The sequence below is a fragment of the Papaver somniferum genome, chromosome 9 (assembly GCF_003573695.1).
Source record: "Papaver somniferum cultivar HN1 chromosome 9, ASM357369v1, whole genome shotgun sequence".
Classification (NCBI taxonomy): Eukaryota; Viridiplantae; Streptophyta; class Magnoliopsida; order Ranunculales; family Papaveraceae; genus Papaver; species Papaver somniferum.
In genome coordinates this window covers 194,025,039-194,047,344 of record NC_039366.1, presented here as the reverse complement: position 1 = coordinate 194,047,344, position 22,306 = coordinate 194,025,039, and the positions used below count along the sequence as shown (strand labels likewise).

The window sequence follows — 22,306 nt, the reverse complement described above, 5'->3', positions numbered from 1 at the left end:
TTTCTTGTTTGGTCCTAGGCCCATATAGTTATTTATAGTAGGGTCCAACCAGATTTTTTTTTTATCCGGAGGTCCAAAATTAATTAAAACATGAAAATGTCCATAATGCCCATTACTACCAAACGTGTGTGTCTACTGCTTAAAAATTCGAGTACATATTTGCTACACTGCTTACAAATTTGAGTACATATCTGTCGTACTGCTTACAAATCCAATTATATATCTGAATGCTTACAAATTCGAGTACATATTTGCTGCACTGCTTCCAGGTAGAGTACAAATTTGTAAGAATCAATGATAAATAAATTAGAAAACGTATTACATCACATACATTGTAGGATCATACAATGTAGCAACCCAACCTTCTACGTTCCTCCAAATCCATTTGCAGCACACCTTCTTTCAAACACACGTCACAACCAATTTGTAACTTCATCAAGACCACCACCGATTTCACAAGCTTGCAAATCTGAACCAACAACAACTCATGTTCCTATCATTCAAAATCTGTCATTTCTTGCAATAAGTTCTGAACTGCAGCTCCAGATCATCTACATATCCAATTCGAATACTGAATCAAACGTAACAAAGAGCATCTATTTCAGTATTTCATATACGTACTGAATCAAACATAACAAGGAGCACTTCCTATGAGTATGCGATATATGTACTGAAGATTCATGAACTACAAATCAACAGTATGACAACAACAGGTGACAGATCTATGAAAAATAAGAGAATCGAAAGACATATTACAGTATTTCACATAAGTACTGAAGGGTAAGACTAAAAAAGGAGCAAAAACACAGAAAATAGCACTTCCTATCAGTATTATACATACATACTCATGGATCGAACCAAAAAACTTGGAAAAACTTCAAATAAAACAAAATTAGAAGAGTTTTGTATCAGTACGCCATATATGTACTGTCAATTCATACATGAAAAACAACTGTAACAAACCTAAAAAATGTTATAATGTTGAACCAATGATAAATCACAAATAACCGCTACAGTTTTAGTTACCTGTAACCCTGGGAAAACAGCATTGTTAATTGCAGATTCCATATCAACCCAAAGAACAGGATCTTTCTTGAAGAAAATCATGCCACCTCTGGGACCTCGTAATGACTGCAAATTGAAACAGAAGACATAGTAAGCAACATGACCCTTGAACCTAAACCAATAAAAACAAATGCTGCTTGTGTTGGTGTCAGTAGTTGCAGTCTTGCAGACTTCATGAATGAGACTAGGTGTACCTTGTGAGTGGTGGTTGTTACAACATCACAGTATTCAAATGGGTCGGCAAGTACAGATGCAACAACGAGACCACTTATGTGAGCCATATCCATCATGAGAAAAGCCCCAACAGAATCTGCAATCTTCAAGAAACATAGCAGGAAAGGGAATTAGGTGTGCGTAATGGGTTAACTAGTCTGATTCTCTGATCACTAAGAATCACAACTGTTGATAATCAAAATATATGTGTATACCTTTCTCATTCGAGGATAATCGAAATCACGAGGATAAGCACTAGCACCAACAATGATGAGTTTTGGTCGAAAGAGGGTGGCAGTTTTCTCAAGCATATCATAATCAATAAGGCCTGCAAGTGAATTTGGTAATGAATGCAAATTATCAACGAATTATAAATGAACAACAATAGACCACATAGTCATTACACAATATAAGAATGCAGAGCAGCACCTGTTGATTCATCAAGACGGTAGGGCATCGATTCAAAATAAATCGAAGTCCCGGATACCCGTCTTTTAGGAGTCATAAATCCATATGACAAGTGACCTTCATGAGGAAGATCCAGAACCTGTGCCAGTTACATGAACAAATTAATACAGCCCCATATTTTGAAAGGTGAGTTGATTACATCCCTTAGGGGTTCAAAACTGATTTCAAAAAATTGGAGAGAAAGAGGCCTCAACTTACGATAATACGGTCATGTGGGTTGAGAAGTGCAGTGTAAACTTCAAAGTTAGCAGGAGAACCAGACATAGGTTGGACATTAACTCCCAATTTCTTTGGGTCTAAGTGAAATGCATCCAAAGCCCTTTGTTGACAAAGTGTCTCTAGCTCATCAATGTACTCATTGCCACCATAGTACCTACATTGCAGAATGAAATGATCAAATGCATTTCAATACAAATACAGGGAAAAAATACAACATTAAGCACCATCTTTACCTTTTACCATGAAGCCTTTCTGAATACTTGTTTGTGAGACAAGAACCCGCAGCTTCCATCACTGCGCGAGATGTAAAATTCTCTGAAGCAATGAGCTCCAAGCTGTTAAACTGACGATTCTTCTCACTATCAATTATTGAACGAACTTCAGGGTCTGCCTAACTTGAGAAGGTAATCTATCCGCAGTAGTAGTACCCAACTTGGGAAAAAAAGTTGAAGAACCTTTAGTAAAAAGATTGGGTTGTTGTACAACAACACCCATTATTGCAGCTCCACTGTATGCCTGCATCTTCTTCACTTCTCCTTAAACATAACAAGGAGCACTTCCTATCAGTATGCGATATATGTACTGAAGATTCATGAACTACAAATCAACAGTATGACAACAACAGATGACAGATCTATGAAAAATAAGAGAATCGAAAGACATATTACAATATTTCACATAAGTACTGAAGGGTAAGACTAAAAAAGGAGCAAAAACACAACAAATAGCACTTCCTATCAGTATTATACATACATACTCATGGATCGAACCAAAAAAATTGAAAAAACTTCAAATAAAACAAAATTAGAAGAGTTTTGTATCAGTACGCCATATATGTACTGTCAATTCATACACGAAAAACAACTGTAACAAACCTAAAAACCATAAAAGCGTCAATCAAATCGATTTGATTATCAGAATACAATCAGAAAAACAAATCAAAAGAAGAAAACCGAACAAAATAATCAAACAAGATGATTAGAAAGCATACCTGAAAACAGAAAACAAATATTCTCCTCGTAAATCATAAGAATTTTGTATTAGTACACCAAATATGTACTGTCAATTCATACACAAAAACAAACTGTAAAAACCTGAAAACATAAAAACGTCAGGAAAATCGATTTCATCTTCATAATACAATCAATAGAAGAAAAATGAAAAAAATAATCAAAGAAGATGATAAGAAAACATACATGGAAACACAACAAATCTTCTTGTCGTAAGTCATAACGATGCATCTTCTTCTTCTTCTTCATTCACATCTTCTTCTTCTTCTTCTTCATTCAAAATAAGCTAGGTTTCTGTCAATACATGATATACGTACTGTTGTTTCATACAAAAAAACAAATCTAAAAACAATAAAATGGAACTAGTTAGATCAAATCTAATAACGAAATGAACCAAAAACGTGATTATTCATCTAGATCTAGTAAATAATCAAGAAATCAAACATGGAGATCAAAATCTTAATCAAACACCACAACGATTAGACCATGGATCGAACAAAAAAAACTGGAAAAACTTCGAATAAAACTTGCAGAGCTCGAACAAAAAATCGTAGTGATGATTAATATCATAAGAACAAAAAAGAACAAAAAATCCACCTACCGATTACACTTGCAGAGCTCGAACTCATGAATCGAACAAGGACCTCAAATAATCTTCACTTCCAGAGCTCTTCTCTGAAAACAAAAATTGAGAGAATGAAAAAGAAACGAACGTGTTTCTTAGCTTAAAAAAACTTGTGGGGTGTTTCGGAAATTATGATAATACGTCACATGTGTCCCTCACGTGTACAGGACCTAGGCTTAAAAAATTAGGTCCAGTTTCACGTTTTCTTTTAATTATGGACCTATGCTTACTGGGCTTTAGTGGGTGGACCTGCAATTAACTAAAACTACCATAATAGTACCTATTCGTAATTCGTAATTCCTAGATTTGAATACGGTGGTCGGATAGACCTAGAATTTGGACACTTCAAGTGATTAATTCATTATCGCCAAAAACGCCAAAAATGCTTCAGAAACATCACCCTCTCGGTGGCTGGTTCGATATTTGGAAATACAGCGTAATTTCTTACATACGACTTCCCGACTTCCCTTTTAAGTCAGGAAACTACTAGTGAACACTGAACTGCTTTCTCCAACACTGAACTGTTTTCTCCGCTAAGATTTAATGGCTGGAGACAACAAAGCTATTTCGTGGAAACTTCGGAGAGCAAGGGATGATACATGGTGTCACTGCTTTCCTAATAATTTTTTAAAGCTTTGAAAAATCCGTAGATTTGAAGGCTCGGACTCTAGACCACTGGGTGGCCTTTAAAGTCCCATTTTCGAAGGCTGATACCAAAATTGAAAAGGGTACCAACCCATACAAGACGAATGAATCCTAGCTCAATAAAATTGGCATCTCCCTACCAACTTCGGCATCAGCCAATATAAATCGGTTCGTTAAAGCTTTGAAAAATGAAAGTAACTTGAGTAGATAGCAAGGTTTGAACTCCTAAACGAGTCCTAGACCAGTTGTGATCTCCTTGATCGAATGAAACTAACAAGTAACTCGGATATAAAAACAAGAGACAATGAGCCAAACCAAAGCAATAGAACAAGAGGACATGTACTGCTAAAAGAAGCTAAAAGTAGATTACCACATTAAACCATGCATATTAGGACAACATACGTCCAATACTTGCACAACTGATGACACCACTTGTTAACAGACAAACTAATTACGCAGAAACGAAAGAAACAAAACATACAACTAACTAGGTAGACATTCTTAAAACAAAACCTTAAAACTACAAATTAAGAAGAGTCCTAGGGTGTCATCTTTGTCTACATGACATTAGTTTTTCATCTTTTCTTCGAGTCTTAGTTGGGCTGGCTTCGAGTACGGTACTTAGACTCGTCAATATCAATGCCTTCTTGTTCAGCACGTTCACCACCAGACTGTTCCATGGTACTCAACCCACCTTTCTTTCCCATCTCCTGATAACCTTCAGTCCCGATCTGCTCCTTCCTTGTCTGCCCTCCTTTGCTTCCCATCTCCTGGTATCCTTCAGTCCCTAGCTGCTCCCTCCTTGTTTGCCCTCCTCGGCTACGCCCTGATTCACAAAACCATCAACAACAAACATTGAGTCGCCATATATGTTCAAAAGCAATAGCAGAACTGCAAACATGTTAACGTTGTAAATATTGTAAGAGGAATATTATCGATATTACCCTCAGCAAGATGTTCCTGAGCTTCAAGACTCTTTCCTCCAGTACCACCAGGCACAACAGTCTCTCCCTCCCTTGCCCTAGCATCAAGTTCTTGCCTATCCTGGGAAGACATCTTTTTTTTTCTTTCTCTAAACAACTGCGAAAAACAACCCAAGTGAATCACTGGACTATTATGTTTGTATGCTTATACTTGCAAAAAGAGTATGTTTTCTTTCTTAATGTAAGTTGGTTATAGAGCTTCGAGAATATGTACTTATAGCTACAGAAGAAGTGAAGGACAGCAAATTTGAATGCATGGTTTTTGGCACGTAATGGTAAAACGTGGTGATAAAACAAGTACAAAGCAGCTGTTTAGCGGACACGTTTGAAAATGACAAGGACTATACGTATTGACTCAACAACTAGTTACTTTTGTTAATTTATTTGTAGTTATCTGGTAACAACACATTACGCGTCAGTCATGCTCTTTTGGTTTAACCGGTGGAACGATGGATCTTTACATGTGGTTTATTAATGAACAGGCGATTGGGAAATCAAAATTAATCGGGGATATAGCTACATGGAAAACTGGATCCAAATATCAAATTTGGATTACCCCTTATCTAATTATTTTGTTAATTTTTAATCTAGCCCTCACTAATCAGGTTTAGTGATTAATAATAATTAGTAAAATCTTAAGATTTTGGGGGATAGATTAGTGTGTATTTTTATTTGAATTTGTGTGAGGTGAGAGTAGAAGGAGGGAAAAATATTTTTGAGTTGAATTTTTTTTGTGACAATGGAAGATGATTGTGAGGAGAGAATTGCTGTTGCTGAATCTTTAGCTCAACTACAACAAGAAGCATGTCTTCAATCTTCGGTTAATGATAACAACTCACAATTGGACTTATATGATGAACCAACACCCTTGGAATATGATTTTCGTGAGCATGAAGTGTTTTTTGAAGAACCAACCCAAGAAAGTAAACAAGTTCAACATACAAGCATCCCCAACACACAGGTAATGCCGCCAAGAGGTCGAAAATTTGATTTTTTTTTGAAACCGCCATTTTTTCTTTGAAAAAGCTGAGTGCCGGCATACTCGTAGTGTGAATACCACGCCGACACCGGCAGAACCGACACGGTATTCATACTATTTTGCATTCCGGCGAAAATTATCCCCCATTCTGAATCAACCGCCGGCGTGGTCTTCAACCCAACAATTCCATGCCGGCACGCAGTTAACTTTTTACCTACCACCAAATATTCCATGCAATATCCAAACAGGCATGGTTCACTCCTAACTTAACTATGTCGGTACCACAAGAAAAACATCTAAGAGTTAAAGATTTTTGAACTTAAATACCGGCGTAGTAATTAAATTATCGAGCACGCCGGCACCAAGTACCGGCGTTGTTTGTAAACTAGGGACAAAGCCGGTACAGAGTACCGGCTTGGAACCTTACATATCGAGCATGCCGGCATTGCGAATCCCGACATTAATGTTCAAGAAAATACAATGCCGGTACTGTTAAAAATTAGCTCCTCTTTTTCAAGTGCAATTCCGGAATGCCGGAACATTAATCGAGAATGTCGTCACATGTTTCCGGCTTTGAATGTTTTGGCGGTACTGTCGTCGAGCATGCCGGAACTAGTACCCGACATAGTAATTAAACTTTAGTTGGAACTAATTCAATTTTCTTTTCATTCATTGCTTAGATTGTGACATACATCGATCCAACAAATTCCAAGCTTGGTCCGGATACGTCTGAATACTATAAAATGCCTCTGGTATGTTACCAAACACCTAGTTTTTAGAACTTTATGTGGGGATTGCTTGTAATTAACCTTATAATCTCCCATTGTTGGCCTTATGTAGGGAATAAAATCTCCAGAGGAAGCAATTGCTTGGGAAAAAGAGACGGCTCTTAAGAACATGTGTGTGTTGGTGAGGAATACCCAACGTTCAGATAATCGTTTTGAGATGGTTTGTGAGAGAAGTGGGAAATGCAATAAGAAGGATAGCCATAAGAGAAAGGTTATGTATATCCAAAGAAGTCTAATAGGGTATACAAGACTCGTATGAGGAAGGATAATTAAGCTTGTATTCTATCTAAGAGACAAAGAAAAGGAATGCGATTGTACGGTGTGGTTTGGCCGTCATAACCCAAAGATTTTGTTGGTCACTCCCTAGTTGCGAAGCTAAAATCTCATGAATTCGAGGATGTAAAGATAATGACCAAAGCATGTATCAAACCAAGAGTGATTCTCAAAGGCTTTAAGGAAAAGGATAATCAGAACGTTTCTTCCTTAAGTACAATTTATAGTGCACAAGCAACCATTAGAAGGGTGGAATGGGAAGGGAGGATCGTTATGCAAGAATTTGAGAAGATAGTTTTGGATCAAAACTACACGCGTATCGTTAAAGAGGGCCGGACGAAAAGCCTCTTCAAATATTCATTGCGCATCCTTTGCTTTCACAATTGGCTCATACATGTTGTGGTGTTCTTATGATGGATTTCACCTACAAGACAAACAAATACAACATGTCGTTGTTCAACATCGTAGGGAAAACATTGGACAAGGTATCATTCACATTGGCTTGGTGTTTAATGGAAAACGAGAGGGATCACAATTATCATTGGGCATTACGACAATTGAAATTATTGTTCCCGGAAAATCAATTTCCGAGGGTTATCATAACCGATCAAGATGACGCACTAATGAATGCTATATCCGACGTATTTACGGATGCACAAAATTTCCTATGTACATATCATATACGTCAAAATGTGATAAAACATTGTCATGCTTTGTTTGAACCCGCTAAGGCAGATATTAAGAAGAGAATGGTTGCTCAACTAGAGGAAGATGTTCGCAAGAAGAAACTATCATCCGAAAAAGAAGAAGATGAAAGAGGAAAGATTAAAAATCGAGTGGAAAAAGAACACGATGAAAATCATAAAAGGTGGTTGGAATTCTAACGGATTGGGAGAAATTTTATTGGTCTCTTACCGAGGATATATATGAAAAGAGATTGAACATGTTTATTGCCAAATATAACGAAGTGTATCCAAGTGCCGTTTCATATTGTCGGGTTAAATTGTTGCATAAGTTCAAGGAAAAATTTGTGCGTGCATGGACAAATCGGTATAAGCACTACGTGAATGAAGAAACTAGTATAGCGGAGTCCGCTCATGGGAGATTTAAAGATCTCATCCAGTCCAACCAAGGAAACGTGGTTACGGTCACCGAGGCAATGGAGCAATACTTTAAGGCTGATATCGGTAGGATCAAGAAGGCCTTTGAGAAAAGCTCAATGGAAAGGATGACATCACATTTTTGATATGGTAATTTGCTCCAAGCAATAGAATTCAACGTCTCTCATTGGGCAATAAAACATATGATTAGAGAAATGGAAAAAGAGATAAACTACGGAAAATCGGGTGATGTGTGTATTTGTCCCGACATGTCTTCATTGGGGCTTCTGTTTCGTCATATGCTTGTGAAGTATGAACAAGTTATACCTATTGAGGTTATTGATCCGTTTTGGAAGCAACTATCTTTCAACCCTCCCCCTTCGGAAGCTCCCGGACAATCACCACGGGAAACAAAGGAGGCCAAGGAATTCTATGAAGCTTACTCACGTGGCACCTCGGCTATCCGACAAGTATTGTTGAGTCAAATAAGGCTAATTACACGCCCATGGATACCACAAAGTGAAGAGCCAAGAAAGGAAGATCCGCCCGGTAGACCACAAACTAAAACGACTAGGAGAAAACAAAGGATAAAATTGAAAGCATTGAGTCAACGTGAATGTGAAGACGTGGCAAGTAAGAAACGAGACCCAACTGGATGTGAGCTTTCAGAAGCAAGGTTCGCGGAAGCGCCGGTTTCAAGGAAAAGGGGTAGGCCGGGGAAGGAACCGCCATCAAGTCAACAACAAACGGGGAATTCCGTATCCACACCACAAGCCGATGAAGTGCCGATTCCAAAGAAAAAGGGCAGGCCGACGAAGGTACCCGCATCGATGGAACAAGAACAACAATCCGAGGAAGCTTATGCCACGCATACAGTCGAGGTTTTAAAAAAAAAATGGGTAGGTCTAGGAAGGTACCAACAATGATTAAATAGGGGGAGCATTCCGAAGTCATACCCATAGTTGAAGGGACGACTTTGCATATCAAAAATGAATGTCCGAATAAGGAACCTACATCAAGTCAAGTACATCAACAACACGATGGTGATGTAGTCTCTTTTAAAAGGCCAAGGGGTAGGCCAAGGAAGTAGCGACTCCCATCACATACTGAAGACGTTGGAAATGTAGAGATTGCAGAGGATGGATTGGATATACTTAAGCTAAAAGTTGGTAACATGAATATGTTTAAGGATTCCCAAGCAGGTAGGACTCATAGACATTACCATACCAAAATAGAGTCTTATGTACTACAACTTCCCGAGGTTATTAACGAGTATATTGTATATACAAATGATGTCGATGGAGATGGAAATTGTGGCTATCATGTCGTGACCGAACAATTAGGAATCTTTGAGACGGCGGTTAGTAAACTGATGACACCATGCCGATACGCTAGAAAGAGGATGGCCGAACAACTTATGAAAAAGAAGAGCTGTTATGAACAATTGGTAGATGACGAGGAAGGGTTTGATAGTTTGCATGCTCGGGTGTTAGGGCCAGAGCACGAGATGAAGTTCCTTCGTACTGAACATTGGATGAAAATGCCGGTTTGTGGGAATCTTGTGGCGGATACATTTAACTGTGTTGTTCATTATTTTTCCCCAACCAAACAAACAACTTATACGCCAAAGTGACAAAAGTGTGAAGGATATCTTAAGAAGAGAAGAGTTGCTTTGGCGCTCGTGAACGAGAATCATTTCATTATTCTGAAGTTAAAGGAAAATTGTCCATTGCCACCGGTTTTTCTGTTGACTAAAAACAAGGATATAATTCCCAATCACTCGGAGGAATGGATGAAATTGTATGAGGAGAACCACAAATTGTGGGATGTGGTGAAGCTATCAATTAACACGGAAAGGAAGAAATTCCTATACATGAATTAGAATAGTGATGAAGAGTAATTTGGAAATGTGTGGTTCACTGCTACACAATCTTTTGTTTTTTTTGGAAGTTTAAATTGTAATAATTAAACCATATGCTATGGATATGCCGACATGATTTAGTTCAAACTTTACGATACCGGGCACTGATACCGGCTTAGAATGTTTCGTTTCTTTTATGCCGGAAAAGCACCATAAGTACACAGAGATATCAGGTTTAATGCCGACATGATTTAGTTCAAACTTTACAATGTCGGGATCTGATCCCGGCTTAGAAACTTTTTTTTCTTTTATGCCGAAAAGGCACCATAAGTACACAGAGATATCAGGTTTAGTGCCGGCCTCGAAATTAACTTCCTGATAATGCCAGAATTATACATAGATCACTTATGTGTGAGGAAAAGAAAGAGTACCGGCATTGTCTGGAAAAGCAAATCTATGCCGAAATTCTAAATTCCTTTGGTCCGGAAAAGAAATCAGTATACCTGCATTGTTGTTATAATTTCGACCATGCCGGTTTTGAAAAAATAAACATAAAGTGGAAATGTTTGACATAGATCAACCAATATAACATGTTCTAAGCCAAAAACAAATGAAATCAACATCTCCATAGTTTAGCAAGACACACAAAATAACATAAGCAAAGACTAGATTGTTTAACAAACCATATGTAAAGTTAAGATGTTCCAAACCGAAAACAAATGAAACAAAGATTTTCAAAGTTTAGCAAGACACACAAACAAACATAAACTGACAGTAGATTGTTCAAAGACATAACTGATACTATAAAAGAAACATTAACAAACATCTTAGATCACTCGGTCCTTGGCTTCTTGTGAACCCTCTTCTTCGTTTCCTTCCACAAGTCCTTTGCATTTGGATCTTCAATTTTGTCTATCTTTTCCTCGACTGTCTTCATTTCTGCCGGGGTCAGCACCTCTCCTTTCTTGTTCTTGAATTTAAACCAGTTTCCCAATTTTCCTAGCCTCGAACGTTGTTGTCATATTTTTTCATTAGTATGTTAACTTTTATAAATTTGTAAATATACATTCAAATAATAGTAAGTGAATCAGAATTACGTACCAACAACGTGAGGGTCTTTTGAAGTACGGGTACAGTAACTTCTTCAGGAGTTGAGGAGGGAGGTTCTGCTTGTGGAGGCACTATCGGTGGTCGGGCGTACAACACAAGGATGGGAGTACCTCGAATGACCTCTGAGGAAGCTTGGTTCCGATTGATAACCGTTTTACGCCAATTCCCAACCACACCTATCCAGCACTAGTCGTTGTTCTTCCCTTTCATTCCAATGTAAAAGTAGAGTAGTTGGTTTGCAAACTACCATCGTATGTTGTTCATCTGATAGGCATTGAGGAAAGTCATGAGAGAATTTGGCATCACATTTACCCGTAAGTTTTTTCTGTTTGTACCCAAGTTGGTGCATCACATGGCGAGGGTTATGCATAACAAATCCTTTTGGATGAAACAATGGTCCGTTGTAATATGCTACATTGTCATGCCTTGCAAAGTATGGGTCAAACACAACATCTTCGAAAACGATAGAGTCCAAAGCCTGTCTCATGGAGAATAACCGAGTTCTGTTATTGGCCTTTGGTCTATTGTCGAAAAAGTATTTCTTAGCTATAGGACCCTGTGGGTCCAAACCACGAGTTGACGACTCCAAATATTTGTACTCCTTGAACACTGTTGGGAAGTGTTCATAAGCCCACACCTATACAAATGAAAGATTGTTCCAATGAAATGTATAAGAAAATAACTAATTGGGAAACAAAATAACTAGTTCACGTTACCTGTAATATAGTGAAATTCTTATTAAATTGACAGGCAGTCGCCTTAGAAGATCTACGTATCTCCGCCAACAAATGTGCCAAGAAAGCAGTTCCCCATGAATACTCATGAACCTCCTTTAAGGGATCCAAGTATTGTAAGTTGTTCATATGCACCCTGTTACCATTAGAGTCAGGGAATATTGCAATGCCCAAGAGGAACAAAAGATAAGCAGCGACAGTTTGCTGAATTTGTTCGGCATTCAATTCCCTGCCCAACGTATTCCCAAACAACTCTTTGAGCTTGACGAATTTAATAGTCTTTGTCAAGGTTTTCTTTGACATGTACATATTTGATTTTGTCGTTGCCTCGTCCCAAACAAACAAATTTTTTGTCAGCTTTCTTGGACCATTCTAGGGTCTTACCGTTAGCTTCTTTCTTAACGGCTTTTCCAAGGATCTCAAGACCTAGTATTCTATGGACATCTTCAGGGATAATGGTCATCTCGCCAAAAGGAAAATGCATGGTATCAGTTGAAGCAAAAAACCTCTCCAAGAAGCAATTCGTCGTCACTTGATTAATGGCCACATAGTTTTCTACCGCGGGATACAACCCAGATGCTCTTACCGCCGCTTGAATATCCAAACACTCCCCTTCCAAATTCCATGTATTCATTTGTTGATGGTGGCAAACACGGAAGTCTTTCTTGTGGTCCTATAAAAACACACCAAACAAACTTCAAATCACCTGAGCATATATAAACAATATAACAACAAGATGCAAACGTCTTACATAAGTTTGATAGATCCAACAATCCCATGAGTCCTTTTAGTCAAATAAGAGTTTTGGATCTATCGGCTGACCCTAGTGTTTGCTATCAGTGCGTTCTGGAATCATGTCATATGGTTTTGGGAAGTGCTTTGGTGGGTCCTTTTCCTTTTGTCACCGGCTTCAACTTCATGTTGTCCTAAGCCATGTGAGGATGAGCCACCTCTGGATCAGGAGGTACAAATTTCTCCCACTCAGCATCATCATCGCTGCTTGTGTCTCCCTCCGGAGGAATCTCCCGAATCATGACCTTACCACGTTCCGGATCATCTCGACCACGTCGAGGTTGAGAAGACTTACGTTTTCCTTCATAAACAGCTTTTCCCTTTCCTTTATTCAACTTAGCAACTTGGTACCTACATACAAAATGAGATTTAACAAAATAAGGAAACCAAACCCGACATGGAAGATGAAAATAAATATTCTGCCGGCACCGGTTCCGGCATTGTGGTCTAAATAAGTTCTAAGCCGGTCCAGGGGTACCGGAGTTGTAAGTAAATAAAATGCTATGCCGGTAGTGTGGGAATTGTTTACAGAGATTTAACAAAATAAGGTAGACGTTGAATATAACGATAATGCCGGAATTGGTACCGACATTGTACTCTAAAGCTATTCCATGCCGGTTACGCGGTACCGACATTGTATGAAAATAAAATGGCATGCCGGTAGTATGGTAATTGTCTACCGAGATGTAACAAAAATAAGGTTTCTATGCCGGTATTCTAATAACTTGCATGCAATAAAATGGGGATACAGGACATAAAATCGACATTGTATTATAATTTAATTGTACGCCGAGACTAAATTGGAATTTCAATTCACTAAATTCAATTTCAATTCACTAAATTCAATTTTGAATTTCCTTTTACCTAGTACAAACAATAATCATGCAAGTTTCAATATGTGTTTTTTATATTATGAAATAAACCCTAACAATGCTTCAATAAACATAGACATCACTTACCTCATCATCTCTGTTATTTCCTCATCATCATCTTGTTCAATAGATGCTTCTGATTTCGATTTACCACCAGGAATAGGATTTGGTTTTTCAGGAGGTTCGCGAGGATCCATTCTTCTTTGGGTTTGAAGAATTGAATAAATTTGGTTCAGAGGATGGAGTTTAGTGGTTTTGGGTTTTGGAAGTTCTTTTGAAAGTGAAAACAAATAAATAGAAAGATGAAACCGTTCCCATTCCATAAACGTCAATTTTATGTGATTATGGAGTTTGTAACCGTCACATAAATGGAATGAGGGAGTTTTTAACGGTCACAATGGGGAATAATTGGTGCAACAGTTACAATGGAAAAGAATAAGGATAATTGGGGCGATCGTTACAATGGTAACAAACCTTCATAATTCCGGCGTTGTCGAACTATCAAAATCAATGCCGGAAATCTGACAAATTTAACTGATTTATATCTTGTGTGACGGCGTTGATTTGTTATATTAACAATCTATGCCCACCAAAAGGTTTAATCAAGCAAACTGACCCAAATTGGTCTTAAGGAAATAAACTAAAAAACATTAAACACATAAACAACGTTCCACAGAAAATGAAAAGTCTTAAGTTAATTGCAACTAGCATTATCTTGTAACGAGATTCAACAAACAAAGCGGCTTCGAAATGCCTAAAAGGCTCTTTTATCCATATTAATACTAAGGAGATAAATTTAAAAACATTAAACACATAAACAACATTCCACATGAAATAAAAGATTTTAAGCTAATTGCAACTAGCATTATTTCTTGTAACGAGCTTCAACAAACAAAGCGGCTTCGAAATGCTTAAAAGTCTCTTTTCTCCACTTGGTATATGCTTCTTGAGCTTGCCACCTATTGTCTCTTTATCTTGCGAGGAACTCGTTGTATTTGCGACATAATTTTATGAGGGCAATTTTCCGATTCGCTACAAACTCATCCCCGTAACCCATTTTGCGTTTCTTGCACTTACCGTCATATAACCTCGAAATATAAGGACCATCCGCAACAAGACCCCAAAAAAGGTTTGAAGGGCGGTGATCTTCCGGCAAATCCGAAACTATGAAGTATTTCTTAATCCATTCGGTTTCTTCCTCAACATCCGCTTCTATCTTCGCTTGTTTTACACGTTCGATTATCTCTTTAGTTTCTTTGCAATATTTTTCTTGTATTGCTTCCTCTTCTTCTACTCTTTTCCTTCTAAGTATCTATTCTTCCATTGCGGCAAGTAACTTGGTGGTTTGCTCCTTCCTTTTTAATTTTTATAGTATCATGGAAATTGAGTTGGTGGTGGATGATGATTGATTCCCTATCGGAGTGGATGATTTTTTTTCATGTAAAAATTCTCTGAAATCGGTAATTGGTGATTGTTTTTCCATCAGAGAAATGTGTTGGAGCTCACCTATTTTTTTTCCTGAGGTATCAACTGCAATAGGTGTATTCATTCCTTTAAATAGATGAGGACACATCGGCTCTTTCCCACTTTATCATTCCAGCTTTGTCAGTATCTTAGATCCCACGCCGGAAATGGTCTTTACTGGTTTATGGTTTAAAAAAAATAGCCGTTATGCATTGAATGTTCTATTCCGGCAGTGTACGGAATATGTTCGACCATGCCGGTAGCATATACCGACACTGTAAGGTATATGATTTTAAAGCCGGAACATGGTTTATTGCACACAGAATTTTGACACCAAATTCCGGCGCAGGATACTATATAGTACATATGCCGGAAACCTAACGGTATTGAATTATGTTAACAAAGTAATCCGGAACTATAATTTATTTCAAATGTAATCCTTGTAGCAGGAAGCACGAATGCACTTAGCACGTGCATCAATCCTTTAAACCACTTGGTGACCCAAGTGGATGATACGTAATCGATCAGTGGTACCTAGAGTCAGTACTGCCCTGAACAAAGATAGGAAGAACCCAAAGAAAAAGAACAATAATAAACTGAAAAGAATAGGATTATTGCTACTAACTTCTTCTTCTTCTATTGCTTTCAAAGAAAAACTCTACAAACCAATAACCTGGCTGCTCTCTCTCGTTTTTCTCTACCTTTCTAGCTTACAAGTCTCCTCCTTTTATATGAGCGAGAACTTGCTGTAAAAGTAATAAAACTATGAGTTTTTAGAACTTATCTAAACTAGGAATCCTATTCAAGTTAAGAAACCTCAAACTTCTGGGCTAAGTTAACAAACTTTACACCTTTTCTAGTATCTTCTAGATACTCTCTAGACGTAATATGGCTCAATTAAATCTAGGCTAATGATTAGCCTCAGCTAACAGCCTTAGCTGTCCCTTTACTTCTGTTACTTTGCTTGTGAATATAATCTTCACGCTACTTAAGTCCTGTGCATATGACCTTCACATCTAATTCTAACTGTGAAGCTAATCTTCACAGCATTTTTCTTCTGCTACGATACTCCTGTATCATGGCTCCCCCATTTTAAGAAGCTGGAACTCCTGTGTAAGCTCTAAATTGTAGGTGGGGAAATTCAGCCTCCCCTTGTTCCTTCTTGAATCATCTTGCTTTACTTGGCACTTGTTCCACTCGCCCTACACGAAATATTATACAGTCTCCTCTTCTGGTGGGTGTCACCTTTGTTTCAATAATACAATCTTCTTCAAGAACTTCTTCTCATTCTATCCACAAGTCTTCTGCTAAGGCATGTACTTTACCTTGCTCCTCAATAAATCTTTGAGATCTAGTGTCTTCTTCTTTAATTCGCACTTGGTTATAACCAGATTCGAGATCAAGTTTGGTAAAGAACATTGCATCTCCAACAAGTACAATCTCATGCTTAACACCTCTCTTGGGTGGTATAATGACTTCTTCTTGGAACAAATCCACGAACTTCTTCTTTAGAGAACTTGGTTAACTTTGTTGCCTGGTGGAAAGTGTAGTATGTAATACCACTTTCTTTTCCTCTTTGATCACATGCCTGATGACTAAAGAGAACTTCCCACAAGCGTTGTTCAATCTCTTGACTTGGTTAGTGGTAGCCAGTTTCATGGGTAAATGGGTTTTACTAGCCTGAACCCGAAAATCTTTTCCATCTTTCTTGAAAAAATATACACGATCTCTATGATAGAGAACAACATCACGTTCCCATAAATATGGATTTCCAAAAAAAACTTGTGCTACATCCAATAGCACAACATCAGAGACAATCTCATCAATGAACTTGTCAGTGATAGCAAATTTGAATTGACACTGCATTGATACCTGAAGTTCAATATCCTTCTGTATACATCCTAATGGGTAGGGTTTTGGATGTGGAGTTGTTGATAATCCCATTTGTTCCACCATCTTTTCAGAAATTAAGTTCTTTTGGCTGGCAGAATCGATGATAGCCTCGACGATGCTTTGTTTTACTTGAATCTTGACATGGAACAATTCTTCATGTAGATTCTCTTGTCCTGCGTCTGTTAGCTTGGTCATCAACAAAAGCTCTGGGTTTGGCTGATCAATTTCAGATATTATTTCGGTATCCACAGCTTCTGCAATCATAGTGTTCTTCTTAGAACTTCTTTGTCTTTTAGCCTCACGAAATTTCTTTAGTTTGAGATGAGGATAAAGAGTCCAGCAAGTGTCTTTTATGTGACCTTTCTCCTTGCAATGATCACACACCTTTTCTGCTTGTTCATCTAATAGAGATTTGTTTTATTAGTCTCAACCCTTCTTTGAGTCATATCTTCCCCTCTCGTAACAAGTCTATTGTTGTATGATCCTGCAACACCTTTAACCTTCTGTTCAATGGCCACAACTTTGTTTATAGCATCTTCAATGTCTTGTACACCGAAAAGTTTTAATTCTCTTCGTATATAATCTACGATTTCACCATTGTATTTCCGGAATGTCTCATCACTAGTAATATCCACATCTAAAACTAAAGCTTGATTGTAGAATTATGTAGTGTAATCTTGGACACTTTGTTGATACCGCTGTCGAAGGTGCTGCCACTTATACCATCTTTAATCCAAGTAGCCCACATGATAAAAGTGTTTCTTCATGAGATTCTTAAATTGATGCCAAGTCATGTTTTCTGTAACATACCTCTTCTTGTAAGCCTTCCACCATGTTGAGGCATGGTTTGATAACTTCATACTTGAAAAACTGATCTTTTGTGGTTCCACAAGTTGATGTACTGTGAAGTACGTTTCCAACTTGTCGAGCCATCCATCAAGTTTTTAAGCTTCCATGACTCCATCATAGTCAGATATCCCGAGCTTGAATTCAATTTTCAACCCTCCATATGGGTTTTTATTGATTATGTCATCTTCTTCTTCTTCTGATGATGAGCTTTCTTCATCATCTTCCTTTAAATCTTCTTTTTCTACCTTTGTACTTTCTTTTATATGATTAGGTTTTGACTTAGAAGTACTTGCCTTCATAAACGCAACAAGAGTATCTGCTAAATCTTGTATCTTGAGTTCAAGTTTAGCAAACTTGTCCTCATCTGATAGTTTAGGATTCTTATCATCTTCACTTCCCATCTTGGTTTTGATACTTCCTCTAGGTTTTCTTGTGTATGGTAGAACGGCAGTTGCTTCTCCTGATCGCGTATACTGTTCACGTGTTAAGACCATGCACCACAACTAACCCTAGAAGTCAGAACGTAGCTCTGATACCACTTGATACGTAATCGATCAGTGGTACCCAGAGTCAGTACTGCCCTGAACAAAGATAGGAATAACACAAAGAAAAAGAACAATAATAAACAAAAAACAATACGATTGTTGCTACTAACTTCTTCTTCTTCTATTGCTTTGAAAGAAAAACTCTACAAACCAATAACCTGGCTGCTCTCTCTCGTTTTTCTCTACCTTTCTAGCTTACAAGTCTCCTCCTTTTATATGAGCGATAACTTGCTGTAAAAGAAATAAAACTATGAGTTTTTGGAACTCATCTAAACTAGGAATCCTATTCAAGTTAGCAAACCTCAAACTTCTAGGCTAAGTTAACAAACTTTACACCTCTTCTAGTATCTTCTAGATACTCTCTAGCCGTAATATGGCTCAATTAAATATAGGATAATGATCCTATACTTCTGTTACTTTGCTTGTGTGAATATAATCTTCACGCTACTTAAGTCCTGTGCATATGATCTGCACATCTAATTCTAACTGTGAAGCTAATCTTCACAACATTCTTCTTCTGCTACGATACTCCTGTATCAGTGGACGAGTTATAATCTCGTGCGGGTTATAGAGATGTACCCACAAAAACTTACCAAAAACTACCCTAAAAACCTAACCAAATACCGCTAAATCTATCAATCTTCTTAGGAAGAATCACTCTCCGATTCACCCAGCTGGTGGTACTCCGTGATTTTGCTTACAATGTGGTTCACGTTGGCATCAAACATGAATGCTTCTCCCTTTTCCTATAAGTAACGCGTTTTCACGGCTTCATGCTACAAAAACAACACAAAAGCTTAGTTTGTTACTTAAAAATTGAAAAAGAGTGGATTGTGTCGAATTAATCATAAAGATACTTACAAGTTGTTGAGGGGACAGTCTATTTCTGGTAGCGTTTTCATTTTTAGATACTCAACCACGGCATTTAGGATGATGTCGTGTCGTTGCTCGATTTGTTGAGCAGTTCTTCCTTTCGGGTTACCGTAATCGTGAATAAACTTGTTAAAAATCTTCAACCACATGGAATCCCGCGTGCTGTTATCTATAGTTGAAGGATGAGTTTCAGCGTACCATGCTTGAGTGATTGCTAAATCTTCCTCGGAGTCGAACGATGCCATTTGTTATATGTGGGATTAGGTACTATACTAAGCTATTTATAGATGATTATTCTAGGTTTTAGGGTTTATAAGTTCAGAGGCTCAAAGAGATATATAAGAAAACACGAGTTTTAGGCCTTTGGGTCCAAGTATTAGCTCTCTTTATATAGAGATAAACCTCAACAACTAGTTTTTTTGAAATCACACAAACCTCGGCATTGAATTAAATGTGACATACAAAGCCGGCACCAGCTCCTGGTATGGTTTAGCGTTAGATGTTTATGCCGGTACTAGGGCATTTCTTCACAGAGAAATATGGAACCATTACCGGCATAGTTGAACAACATGGTTCAGAGCCGGTACCAAGCACCGGCATTGCATATATTATTGCGACCATGTCGGTGGTATTGAATTTCAAAAAAAAAAAGGCTAATTTTTTGAAAAATAAGACCATTGGAGATTCATTTCTATATAATACCCCCCCATTCCTTTGGAAAAATCTATACAAAGCACCCACCAAATAACAAAAATCCTTTTCTCAATAAAGCAAGCACCAAAAAATAGATCAATCTAGCACGGTTAGAGCTTCTCAACCGATGGGAGATTCATCATCAAGCTCTAACTGCAAAGTAAGTATATTCAACATTATCAACTATATATGGACAGTTAAAATCTTCTCTACTATGAAGTATCACTAATATAATCTTCTCTTACAGAGTCATCATTGCAGCTGTCAAATTTGCAAGTCGCCTTCTCATCTAGCAATTGACTGTCCTTTTATTTATTCAAAGTGTAGAAGCTGTGATGGGACACGCCGGTTTTGGATTGCAAAAACTGATGATGCTGAAAATGGAAGAATGTTTATAAGGTGTTTGAATTACCCAAAGTGCGATGAGTTTCAATGGTTTGACAACGTTGTTGCACTAGCACAATCAAGAGAAAACCACAAGGGCCTATGCAAGCCTATTGATGGGTGTGATGGGTGTTATATGAAGGGAAAAGAATATGTTGAAAGAGAAGATGAACCAATGAAGATTTTCCTTGACACCCCCATTCCAGACGATGTCTTCGAAGATATTTTCGAAAGGCTCAAAGGATCCGCAATAGTTGAAAATGGATGGAAATAGATTATTGAGATCATCTTTAACCAAAGTTGCTCCATTCCATGTTTTTTAGTATGTTTTAATTTAAAGTTTCAAATCCAATGTAATAGATTACTTAGGAATGAAATAAAATAGCATTCAGAACGGATTTATAATCAATACTGGCATTGTAGTTTTATCCGAACCAATGCCGGTTTTATGGAATAACTATCAAAGTGTATGAAAACCAGAATTCCGACATAGATTCAATAAATATTTTAATGCCGGTTTTATGGAAAAACTAGCAAAGTGTTAGAAAGACACAGAGTTCCGGCATAGATATGTAAATACTTCCACGCCGGTACTATCCAAATTCTATACAGGAACTTGAACCCTTTCATGTCCTTGTTCCGGTATAGGTTTACGAAAGTATTTTAATGCCGGTATCAGTGGCGGCATAGAGTTATAATTACTTTTACACGCCGGAAGCTGTCCCAGCACTGTATAACCTAGATGTTTTTATGCCGGTAACTCTGGTGTAAAGAAAACTTGCAAAGAAAACGTTTCACTAGAAATCTAAACATGTTCAACATAAACCAAACAACTGAATCGTGCTTAAATGTTCTTCATCACGGTATCATAAACCAAAAGTAAACCAAAAAACTAAAGAGTTCAACAGAAAACAAGTTAGAAATTGTTCAAAACATAACAACCAACATCCAAATAATGAAACACAACTATAGAGTTCATCACTAGGTCTTTTCCTTCTTGGCAACGAGAGTCTTCCTCGTTTCCCCAAACAAAGCTCTTGCATATGTGTCTTCAATTTTATCAAGCTTCTCCACGACTTCCTTCACTTCTTCAATGGATAACCCCTCTCCTTCGTCGTACTTGCAACCTAACTGCTTCCTCAACTTGCGAAGCCGACGCCGCTAGTTTCATACATACAACACATAATTAGTATATATTTGCTGATATAAAGTTATATGTAACTTAACCGACTAAGGAACTATAATACTTACTAGCAATCCAACGGTCTTATGAAGTTTGGCCATCGTAGGCGGTGCCTCAGTAGAAGTTGGAACGGGAGGGTTTTTTTGGGGTGGAACTTCGATGTCGTCCGGGCGCACGACAAATGGATGTGACCATTCCAAGTAATTATCAATGTAGGCGGGACGTGCTTCATCACAGTTGTTCACAATCTCCCAATTAGTAGCATCTACCAAACGACGTGGTTCCCTATCCCTCCAATGTGTTGGTTCTGGAATTGGATCATACTCTACCCTCAACCTTGTGGAACTTGACATAGACACAGTAAGGTCAAGCGGATACCTTTCATGAGAGGCTGTTATGAAGCGGGGTAATTGTTATATCCAAGTTGCCGCATCACACGTCGAGGGTCATCCATAACGTATCCCTTTGGGTGGAACAAAGGCACATTGTAAAATGCAGCGTTATAGTACCTCAAATATTGGCGGTTTTCTTTAGCCTCCATGTAAGGGTCGATCACAACGTCTTTGGTAGTCATCGCGTCCAGAGCCAATATCATAGCTATCAGTTGACGATTGTTACCGGGCTTCGGATGGCTGTTGAGCTGGAATCTCTTGGATATAGGCTCCTCGGGGTCATCAATGTGTAT

The 22,306-nt window shown here is 38.0% G+C and overlaps 1 protein-coding gene across 1 annotated transcript; it reads right to left on the bottom strand.

Moving 5' to 3' along the window:
• Positions 1 to 4,838: 4,838 nt before the first annotated feature.
• On the bottom strand, positions 4,839 to 5,301 carry LOC113313039 (protein SLE1-like). Its single transcript, XM_026561766.1, has 2 exons — positions 5,190 to 5,301; positions 4,839 to 5,071 (listed from the first exon to the last, which is right to left on the bottom strand). Exons 1-2 carry the CDS (start codon positions 5,299 to 5,301, stop codon positions 4,839 to 4,841), a joined length of 345 nt encoding a protein of 114 aa, XP_026417551.1.
• Positions 5,302 to 22,306: the final 17,005 nt, after the last annotated feature.

Excerpts from the sequence above, each read along its gene's own strand:
- LOC113313039 (XM_026561766.1), bottom strand. The coding sequence starts at position 5,301 with ATGTCTTCCCAGGATAGGCAAGAACTTGATGCTAGGGCAAGGGAGGGA. Across the intron at positions 5,072-5,189 it reads TCAGGAACATCTTGCTGAGG|GGCGTAGCCGAGGAGGGCAA; the intron begins GTAATATCGATA and ends TTTGTGAATCAG.